The 11232-nt window shown below is 44.6% G+C and overlaps 1 protein-coding gene across 1 annotated transcript; it reads right to left on the reverse strand.

Moving 5' to 3' along the window:
• Positions 1–917: 917 nt before the first annotated feature.
• On the reverse strand, positions 918–9344 carry FGF3 (fibroblast growth factor 3). The gene is made up of 3 exons (XM_038765215.1): positions 9059–9344; positions 5330–5433; positions 918–1253 (listed from the first exon to the last, which is right to left on the reverse strand). Exons 1-3 carry the CDS (start codon positions 9342–9344, stop codon positions 918–920), a joined length of 726 nt encoding a protein of 241 aa, XP_038621143.1.
• Between the last annotated feature and the right edge of the window lie 1888 nt (positions 9345–11232).

Genomic DNA, 11232 nt, shown 5'->3' on the forward strand with positions numbered 1-11232 from the left:
GAATTGGGGTTTATACTGCGAACTTAGCCCAAAGCAAATTTCTGAGAATATGTCACTAACCTCCTGAAGTAGATGTTTACAATAAGTAGTGATGCAATTTTGGTGTTAGCATCACATTCTGGCTTAAAATAAATAGACTGCTTCAAACAGTCATGAATAGATTAATTAAAATATTATATTTTTCACAGTTTCATTACAAAATAGGATACAAAATTTTAATGTTTTTATTTCATATTAACTCCAAACCCCAACTAACAAATGTATATTGATGTTGGAAGTATTTAATTCTCTATAATCTTAAAACCCCAGATTAGTTGAACTTCAGGTGAGAGAACTGATAGCCACTACTAATCAAAACAAAGGTCAAAATAAATACATGGTCATTACAACTTGAATCAGTTCTCATATCCTCCCCCATTCCAGTCCTTTATAACTTGGATTTAGTCCTTCTATTGTGAAAGAACTGAAAGGATTGCGAAAGTGCCGTACTTGCTCCCTTGAAACAGATTATTTGGTTAAAACTTTGGCAGGATACCGGAGATGGAATGGGGAGCAGTAAGGCAAAAAGTAGAAAGACGATGACAATTTAGGAAATGCACTGTAATAAGCTACAACCGAAACCATGTTTGTTTTTTGACTTTTTTTTTTCAAGTATGGTGGAAGGCCCTGGTGAAAGCCATTGACAAAACAATGACATCCAGCTAATTTACATTGGAATGTGTCTTATTGGATGTTGCATGTATTAACAACAGGTAATAAGTCTAAAACATCTAAAAGTAAATAAGTCTGATGTGATGTCCAAGTTTACATACAGCATATCAAAAATGTCCAAGGGGATCTCCATCTTAGAGTCACAGTGGTTCATTCTCTAGAAGCTCTTGGGTTTTTCTCTGGCTTGTCTCAGCTTGCTGAATATCCTATTGATGTCCTCTTCTCCTCCTCTGATTCTTGCTGGGAGGTTTCAGTAGGCTCTCTCTGTACTTAACATTCATATGGAATAGCCGAACCATCTCATGATCTTTGTTGTCCAGTACCCTGGGCAGGAAGAGGGAGGATTTCTGTGTCCTGCGGGTTTTAAAGCCCCTTCTGGGTCGGCCTTTTCCATTGATGGAGACATACCAGAGTCTTTCGACACTAGCTTTGCGCCTGGTGCCCGCTCTATTAGGCACAGTTCGGTACAGGCGTGATGCATACGTGTTGTAGCCCAGCTCATGGATCCTTTCTACAAACTCACACTCTGCATTATAGCTTTCCTGTAAAGGCAAATCACAGCTATCAGCTGCTGGGAAACAACATTGGCAAGCAGTTCCTAGATGCTGACCTGAGCATTTGAGTGACTTACAAAAACTAACTTAAAGGAAGGAGATCATAACTCTCATTTAAGAGATGAAAACGGCTATTGGATTAGAAGAATGGAGTGGTTGGGAATCTAGAGCTAAAACCAGGAGAATCGGGGTTCAGGGGCCAATATGAAAAGGGAAAGGAACAGTAATTCAAATGGCAACATTATGAGGATGAAGGATGATATGGGTGGCTCTGTATCTTCTGAGAGTCTTTCTTGCCATTTTGTAATAATAATAATAATGACATTTATTAAGTGCTTACTATGTGCAAAGCACTGTTCTAAGCCCTGGGGAGGTTGCAAGGTGATCAGATTGTCCCACAGGAGGCTTATAGTCTTCACCCCCATTTTACAGATGAGGTAATGAGGCACAGAGAAGTTAAGTGACTTGCTCAAAGTCACACAGCTGACAAGTTGCAGAGTTGGGATTTGAACCCTCAACCTCTGACTCCCAAGCCTGTGCTCTTTCCACTGAGCCACGCTGCTTCTCTAATGGGACTATAATGAGATTCTGTACTGTAAGCTCACTGTGGACAGGGAATATATTTACTAACTTTATTGTACTCTCCTTAAGCACTTAATGCAATAAGTGCTCAATAAATAACATTGATTGAGTGGAAAGAATAGTTTTGTTTTAGAATTTTTTTGTAATCTGAAAAAACTATATTCCTTCGTAAAAACGTACCAAATCCACACATATCCTGTGAGAGCATGCATAACAGAAAATAAGTACAATAAATATAGACCAGTCCCATTCATATCTGAAGTACTCTCTTGAAGGTCATTGGACTTGGGCTCTTTTGCAGAATTAAGGTCTTCTGACTCCTCATTAAGTTCAGTGGAGACCATAAAAATAAGTGTTCCTTCAGTCAGGAAACTTATAGGAAGAGAAGTTATTGTTAAGGAACAAGGATCCAAATTACTTACATGAAAACCAACACCTCAACCTTCTCTAGAAATGAAAAGGGAGCTTGTGAAGAAATGGGGCCCAGATGTAACTGGGTCACTGCATTCAGCACTAGCTGAAGTTTTCTAGAGATCTGTCTGGAAGGATCCATTCAGGTAACTCGATAGGGAACTATTTAAGGTCAAATATACTTGAGACACACATAACTACTAGACTAACTTCAAATGGAAGAAAGAGGTACTTTTTATCAGAAGTGTTCTCAGAAAAAGTAGAAATCTTCCTGGCCCTAGTATCCAAACTTGGTGACAAAATGAACAAATGAATTCTATTTCCAGATATTTCTTGTAGTTAACGACTTGGCCTGACTTCAATCCATCAATTGTGTTTATTGAGGGCCTACTTTGTAGAAAGCACTGCACCAAATACTTGGGAGAATACAATAAAACAGAGCTGGTACACATGTCCCCTGTCCATAAGAAGCGTACAGTCTAGAGTGGGAGACAGACATTAAAATGAATTTTGGCTATGTATATAAGTGACGTGTAGCTGAGGTTGGGCTGAACATCAAATGCTTAAAGGACATAGCTCCAATGCAAGGGTGACATAGAAGGGAGAGGGAGTAGGAGAATGAAGACTTAGTTGGGGAAGTGCTCTTGGGGGAGATGTAATTTTAATAAGACTTTGAAGGTGAGGAGAATGGTGGTTTGTCATATATGAAGGGGGTGGAAGTTCCAGGCCAGAGGCAAGGGAAGGGATTGGTGGTGAGATAGTTGGCAAGGGATTGGTGATGAGATAGACAAGATCCAAGGTACACTGAATAGGTTGGTAGTAGAGGAGTGACGTGAGTGGACTGGGTTGTAGTAGGAAATCAGTGAGGTAAAATAGGAGGGGGCAAGGTGATTGTATGCTTGAAAGCCAGTGGAAAAAGCCAATGACATCTGACCAACCAGGATGAACTCATACACTTTTCAGCATGTCTGTGGATTTACTGCTCATGTCACAGATCTATTTTGGTTACACTCCTGCACATAATACACATGGGTAGGGAATGTCACTGTTTATTGTTATATTGTACTCTCTCAAGCACTTAGTACAGTGCTCTGAACACAGTAAGCATTTAAAAATAAAATTGAATGAAAGTGAGAGAAAACTGATTTCTGATTCCAGATTCAGTTATTCTACTCTCTATCTCCTTCTCTCTACTCTGGATATTTCTGGCTCTGCATAGCGCAGCTCTACAGATACCTGCAATATGCCTTTTTTTTCTTCATTCAACAAAGCTTGAGGCAATCTCTCAGCATTCAGGACTTTCCTCTTGCCTGCTGTGTGATCTAAGACAAGTAACATCTGGGTACCTCAGTTTGTATACCTATAAAATGGGAATTAAATGTCTATTCTTCCGCCCAGTTAGACTCTGAGCCCCATGTGGGACAGGGACTTTGCATAATTTGATTATCTTGTACCTACTCTGCTGTTTAGTTTAGTGCTTGGTACATATTGAGTGATTATTATTATTATTATTATTATTTAAATGTCCAGGGCTGAGCAATAGAGCTCAACTCAAATGAGGTTTGGGGCTGTTGTTGCCTATTTACCCAGGGACATAAAATCACTGTGACAGAGTTAAAGCTGGCAATATTAGTAATTAAGAGGAGCCACAGAAACTGGTGGTCCCTTCTGACTTCTTCCTCAAATCTTAATCTAGATAAGGGTACTATATGAAGGGTCACTTTTTCCTCAGTTGATATTTTGTGTCTGAAAATTATAGAATGCACAGTTTGGCTTCTTTCACATGGCTTCTTTTCTCCTGAAAGAAAATGAACAAGATATGGATAGGAGTAGGTGGGAAAAGTAGGAGATGGTAAATGACCAGGGCAATTCTTTCCTATGAAGAGACATGAAGTTTGGAACTATCATTTAGACGCAAGAAAAGAATAGGCAATAATATGAAACAGGACAGTGTATCATTGATGTAAGCCAAGACCATTATGAAAAAAAAACTCCCAGAAAATGCTGAATTTATTTTTTGTAGCATTGTTGAATTTTGTAAAGTTTTAGTTTGCATTTAAGGTAATTCACCAACAGTAGGGAGTGTATAAATAGATCATATTGAAAGCAAAACTCTGCCTCTGTCTCTGCTAGAATTAGGCAAAGTAGATAATTGGTGTATTGCATTTTTGTGTGCTTCATTTATAAAAATAAATAGAAATATTTGACAAAGCCACAGTGTAAGAGAGCAATTTAGAACCATTCTCTTATTACATCCCTCTTGCCTTTGCTGGAAAGGACAAAAATTATCCTGGGTTTCTTCTAGAAAATAGGAAGTACTAGACAGAGGAAAATATTAAGTTAACTCAATTGTTCTCATGCATGACAATAATTAGGTTACCAAAGTTATATGTGTATGGAAAACTTCCCATAGCTCTGATGTATCACACTGTTTAAATAAACAAAATTGAATTTAATAACTAGTTGCAGGCAGCAAATGTCACATAGTTCTATGTATTTTACTCTACACAATTTTTCTTCAAAAAAACATGTGCTGCTGCCCATGAGAGTCAAAGGAAGACTTTTTATTGTGAGGGAGCCATGCCTTCTAGATCGTTCTGCACCAATGCTGCTGAGAATCGGTGGTGTCCTATTAATCAATTAATGATATTTATTGAGTGCTTACTGTTTGCAGAGCACTGTACTAAGTGCTTACCATTCCTTGTCTAGTTATAAAATCTGATACTTCTGATTGCTTCATAAATCTCTATTTTCCATGACAGATGGCTAAGAAATACTGGTTTGAATAGAACTTTCCCTTTGATTAAAATTGACAAGTTAAATCCAAGTAATCCTTAGGATGTACCTTTCCCATAGAATTAAGAGACTTGATGTGCCATCTAGGATTTGTGTTTGTGAAAATTCTGAGACCAATTTTTATTTTCATTTCTTTGACTGTTTCCATGAAAAGGCTGTCAAAATGTTTTTCTAAGTTTATTCATCTGGTGATTACTGACATTGTTATACAAGGGATGATGCATAAGGTTCAAGCCAAATATTGTACAAACCCCGCCCCCACCCCCCACTCTTACCGAAGCATATAGTCTTCCTCTTTTGTTCACAGCCAGGTATCGGCCAGAAAACAGACCTTTGATAGCCACGATTCCAACCTCCACAGCAGTTATCTCTAGGATACCTGGGAATAAAAACATAGACCAGTTGATCAGATTGAGGCTGTCCACTTTTGTGCACCTGGAAAAGCTATTATTTTTTTCATACATACAGTAAATTATAACCTCTTGCAGAAAAAAAAATCACGGTGGATGCACGGAAGGGCCTATATAGAGCAAAAATATGGTGCATACAAAGAAATAATAACCTTGAAAATGCAGCCACACAGACAGCAAATTCCTGGTGTTTGATTGAGACTGCTACACTGTTTTCAAAGGAAAAGAGCTGACATTGAACTAGAGGCTCACCTAATCCCCTATGTATATAAAAAAGCTTAAATCCCCTTTAATGCCTTTCTTAAAGACACAAGAGTGCTTGACTCTTTGAGACTGGCAACAAAGCTACCCATTTCCAGACAATAGCCTCACTAAGGTCTGTAAGAGGATAAAATGGAGGAAACCTGCAGTACCCTGAGCCCTGGATAGAATCTTGAAAGGCCCTTGCCCTTTCAAAAGTGGCTTGGGCACTGGAGACAATGGCAGTATGACCGGGAGAAGCAAATGGAAAAAGGATGATGACATAGTTCAACCTATCCAAGTTTGTGCCTGATGTGCTCATCTAGTGGGTACCACCATTGGCCAGGAAAACCAAAGTTGGCTTGCTGAATCTGATTGTAGACTGCCAGCTATTTTTTAATGGCTTTTGTTAAGCACTTACCATGTGCCAGGCACTGTATTAAGGCCTGGGGAAAGTAGAAGTTAATTAGGTTGGACACAGTCCCTTCCCAGAGAAATGAAGTGACTTGCCTAAAGTCACACAGCAGACTAGTGTCAGAGCTGGGATTAGAACCCAGGTCCCTCAACTCCCAGATCCATGCTCTATCCACTAGGCCATGATGTGTCTCTTTTTATTGTACAGCAGCAGCATGAAGGGCAAGCTTTGTCCATCAGCCAATAAAGCAAAACCAATAGCCAGAGAGAGTTGAGGGACTTGTAAACATAACCTCTAATGTAGAGTTACACCTACAGGATTTTTGCAAGAGCCCTTCTGGATCAGATGGGTGCCCAGCCGGACAGGTGTGACTCACGATCTCCGGTATGGATGGTGGCAGAAGTGGGTAGGCCTCTGCCCCCGATCAGCGCCTTTTGGCGTCCGGAAGGGCTCCATGTGCGAAAAGTTTCTGTCTTTCCTCCAAATCCAATTCTTGCTCAGAGCCTCATTTCCTGCGCTCCCGAGAAGTACGAGAGTGGCAGCTGGTTTCTATCTTCCTAGTTAATGAAGTTTGAGGGATGGTTCTAGAAAAGACTTTAATAACTGGGGGTTTCCTCAAGCTCCAGCTTCAGCCAGACTCGGCAGCTTTCGCACCGGCCCGGGCCAGCGGGTGGCAAAGGATGCCTTTGCCCCCCAGATTCTGGGGCTGAGGGCGAGGGGGGGCCGGGACTGTTAACGCCGGAGGTGCGGGAGACTCCTTGCTCTCGGTACAGACTCGCTGCAGTCAAAGTCCCAACCAGCAGGGAGACGCGGGGGACGGGGGGAGATACAGAGCAGGAAGGAGATACAGTGCAGAAGAGTGTGTGTGGTGGGGGGGTTGCCCTCAGGCCTCAGAATTCAGGGAGCAAAAGAGAGAAGAAAGGGAGAAGAGGAATCCCTCAGAAAGTTCGGCAGAAGCATAGTGACAGCTAGCGGCCGCACGCTTGTCCCAGCCCTTCCCACGAGCATCCTCTTGGTACCCAAGCAAGGACGGTGCCCGCAGCTTCCTTGACTCTGCAACAAGGACGCCGCTGGGGGGAATGAAAAAAGAATGAGGGGTGATCACTGAAGAACGGGGTTCAGGCTCCGTGAGATTATTTCCTCTTCCTTCTCTTCCTTTTCCCCCTCGTTCTCCCCCTCGTTCTCCTCCCCACACTTCCCTTCCTTTTCCTCCTCTTCTCCCTTCTTCTCTTCCTCTTCTCCCTTCTCTTCCTCCTTCTCTTCCTGTTTGTGCTCCTCATCCTTATTCTTCTCTTCTTGCTCCACCCCCCACTCCCAGTCCTCTTACAATGTCTCCGGGTCACCCGTGTCTCTTCTGGACCCCTTCAGATATGAATCCCTCTCCCCCTAGGAGGTTTTCTCTGATTAATTTTTCTTCTCTCCTGGTTACATCCTCCCTATTATAATCCCAGTACTTTGACATATTCTGGCCCTTTGTGCACTCACAACACCTCTTCATAATTTTGAACATCGCAATCTACACAACTATTTAAGAACTTCCATTTGTAAATAGTTTTATGTCTGTCTTCCCCGTTAGATTGCAAACCCCTTGTGGGCAGGGTTCTTGTTTTCTACCTCTTTACTGTGCTCTCTCCCAAGCGTTTCATTCAGGGCCCTGCACACAGTAGGCTCTCAATAAATACTATTGATTGATCGATCGATTGACTGGTTGGTTGGTTGCATCCATACGGCGGAGACCACGTGGCAGCGGTGTGGGCGGGACAGAGTGGGTCGTGAGAAAAGAGTGCAGATAGAAGAGAAACAGGGAAGGAGGGAGGGGAAATAGGTGGCTAGCCTTATCTTCCTCTTTCCCTGCCTGTCTCAATTCAGGAAAAGGCGGGGCAGGGAAGGGTGGATGGAAGATTCGGGGCGGGGTGGTGGGCTTGTTCAGGGTTGGGTCGACGTCAATTAAGTAGGTCGACCCGAGGGCTTCAGACCTCTGACCCGTTCACCTTCGCTTCTCTCGGGGATGCAGGCAGAGGGGATCCCCCCGGGATGCGGGGGGCAAAGAGCTGCCGTAGCTCTAGGGTATTATTTGTGAAGAACAATGATACGTTGGATTTAACACATAGTACTTCCAGAGAGCTCAAGGCGCCCGGCCGGCAGACGCCGGGAAACCCTGATAGCTTGTATTGGGCACGGGAAGAAAGTACGCTCTCCCGTGTCTCCCTCTCTTTCTGTATCCTCTCCTCCTCTCCCCCGTTCTCCACAGCAGTGCGGACAGATGGATAAATGAGGTTTCAAAGGAGCAAGTTACTCCAATCCGTAGAACCAAGGCAGAGTGCCGGGGTCGGGGGTGGTCCGTGGGAAATCTGCTACTGGCTCAGCTAGAGGCAATCTGCTCGGCAGAGAACCATAATAATAATAACAATAACAGTTACGGTATTTGTTAAGCGCTTACTATGTGCCCAGCGCAGTTCTTAGCACTGGGGTTGATACAAGGTAATCAGGTTGGACACAGTCCCTGTCCCACATGGGGCTCACGGTCTTCATCCCCGTTTTCCGGATGAGGTAACTGAGGCCCAAGGAAGTGAAGCGACTTGCCCAAGGTCACCCAGCCGGAATTAGAACCTACAAGTGGCAGAACAAGTGGCAGAGCGGAATTAGAACCCACGTCTTCTGACTCCCAAGCTCTTGCCACTGTACCATGCTGCCTTTACCCCTCCCTTACAGCCCCCGCCCCCGCCCTGCCTGGACTCCATCCTTCTCTCTCTGCGGCTCCCCCCGCGCTCCCCACCCTCCACGCCCCCTCCACCCATCCTTCCGCCCCTGCTTGGAGCTCGAGACATCCCAGGACCAGAGTTCGCCTCTCTAGGATGCTCTGAGCCGCGGGGAAGAATGGGCAGAAGGGAGAGTGGGAGTGGGAGGAAGGGGAAGGGAAAGCAGAATTGGGTACTCACTGTAGACGCTGTTCTTCTCTAGGCTGCCATTGACCTTCCCGCTGGGGTGGATCTGGAGGTGATACTTGGTAGCACAGTAGAGTTTCCTGCGCCGAGGCGCTCCCCCGAGGTGTTCATAGACTCCGCCGCGGCCCCCAGCATCTCTGCGCAGCCTGGGGTCGCAAGCCTGAGGACCCTGGCCGCAGTCTCCCGGCGCCCTGGTCACCTCTCCTGCCAGCTCTGGAGGCCAAGGTGCCTGCCCGCTGGGATCCACCAAGCTCAGCAGCAAGATCCAAATCATGACCATTGTGGCATGGTGCCCCGGGCGCTGAGTCTGCTGGGGAGATGGGAGGTGGAGGAGGCTAGTGGCACCAGGACTCCCATGAAAAACGTCAGGACTCAGCAACAGCAGTAGCAGCAACAACAGCTCTCCAAGTTGCGAAGACCCCGCAGCATTGAGCAGGCTTTATCGAGCTCGGATCTCGGAGCTTTTATCTGTCCCCCATCTCCTTAAATCAATAAGAGAGTCACCAGGCGAAGACCATCGGAGAGCTCCAACTGGGTGAGATAGATGGAGCCGCAATGATTAGGGTTCTCCTGCCTCTGTACATAGGCAAACTCTGCGTGAATGCATGCAGAGGAGTGGAGGGGCGGGGGGGAGAGGAAGGAGGGAGGGAAAGAGAGAGAGAGTGACAGAGACTGAGAGACAGAGAGACAGAGATGGAGGCACAGAGACAGAGAAGAGATGAGGGAAAACCCCTCTGAATTTCATCGAGGAACTGGTGAAATTTTCGTTGACAGACAGAGCATAGAAATAAAGAACCTTCCAGCAACAATAGCCAGATCTGCGTCCAATTGATACAGAGCAGGAAGGGAAGGTATCAGTCTTATGTGAACTCCCGGGAGTGTAGTTGGATAAAATTACACAGCAACACACATACACACAACACACACACACACACACACACACACACACACACACACAGGCTTCTTGAGGAAAAACCTCATCACAAAGAATCAGCAACAACACACACGCACACACACCATCTAAGGGCAGAGAGCCCTCTGTTCGGACTTCTCTCTCTCCCCCCAGCTTTGAAAAATCTTTCCCTCCCTTCTCCCCGCCCCCCCAAAAGACCCAATTATGCATCTGAAAATTATACATTGAAGACTTCAAGTCAGCAGTTCCTGGGGTCTGCCACTCCTCCCCCAGTACGATCAATCCCAAATCACAATACGTGACAACGAGAATGACTGATGTTCAAATAAAACAACTTGGAAGAAGTCGCTTTAAAAAATGCACATTTAAAAAAGGAGCATAATAAAAGAGGAACCCGACTTGAGCAGCTCTAAAGGCTAAAAAGTGCATGTATGTGTGTGTATATGTGTGTGTGTGTGTGTGTGTACATGTGTATTCAAGAAGAATCCAGAGAACTCCATAAGGAATAACAGCTTGGAAGGATTCCAACTTGTCTCTTTGCCCCCTCCCTTCTCATAGTGTTTTAAAAAAATATGCGTCTTAAATGAATCATTTTTTTTATTAGCTTTTTTTTCGGCGTTTGGGGGAATGAAGGGAAGCGGGTAGCTTAAGTACTTTATCTTCTTGTTCAACTAATATGTGCAAATTGGAAAAGGAAACGATTTGCGCATATTTGCAAGCCCTGGGGAACGATCCCCTTCCTTTGGCCCTTAAATGTTGTCTAGTAAATGACACCGGGCAGATCTCTAGATGGAGGAGGTGGAGACCGGCTTATCACTCACTGCTTCTGCTACGGAATAGGGAAGACGGGGGAGGGCTCTCTCCCCCCCACCCCTCCGTCACCATCTCCTTATCCCCCTCTCCCTCCTCTCTCTACCCTTCTTCACTCTGTCTCTCTCCTCTCTTTATCTCTCTCTACATCTCTCTACTCTTTCTCCTGCCTCCGTCTCTCTCTCCCCATTCCTCCTCTCGATTTATCTAGGAATAAAGAGACGAAGCGTCCATCTAAAAGGAATGAAACTGTCCGTGTGCGAGATTCAAAGGAAACCTGTTAATTAAATTTGCATCTGAAAGGACGCTAATTAAAAGCGTTTGGTGCAGTGTTTGGAAGATCATTACGATTAATTTGCTCCACAAGACACAAAATGAGCTTTCCGCATTAGTGATATCAGAAGTCGCTTAATTGCTCCTCCCCACCACCACAAGTTCTCTCTTC

The sequence above is a fragment of the Tachyglossus aculeatus genome, chromosome 22, assembly GCF_015852505.1.
Source record: "Tachyglossus aculeatus isolate mTacAcu1 chromosome 22, mTacAcu1.pri, whole genome shotgun sequence".
In the NCBI taxonomy this organism is placed as follows: domain Eukaryota; kingdom Metazoa; phylum Chordata; class Mammalia; order Monotremata; family Tachyglossidae; genus Tachyglossus; species Tachyglossus aculeatus.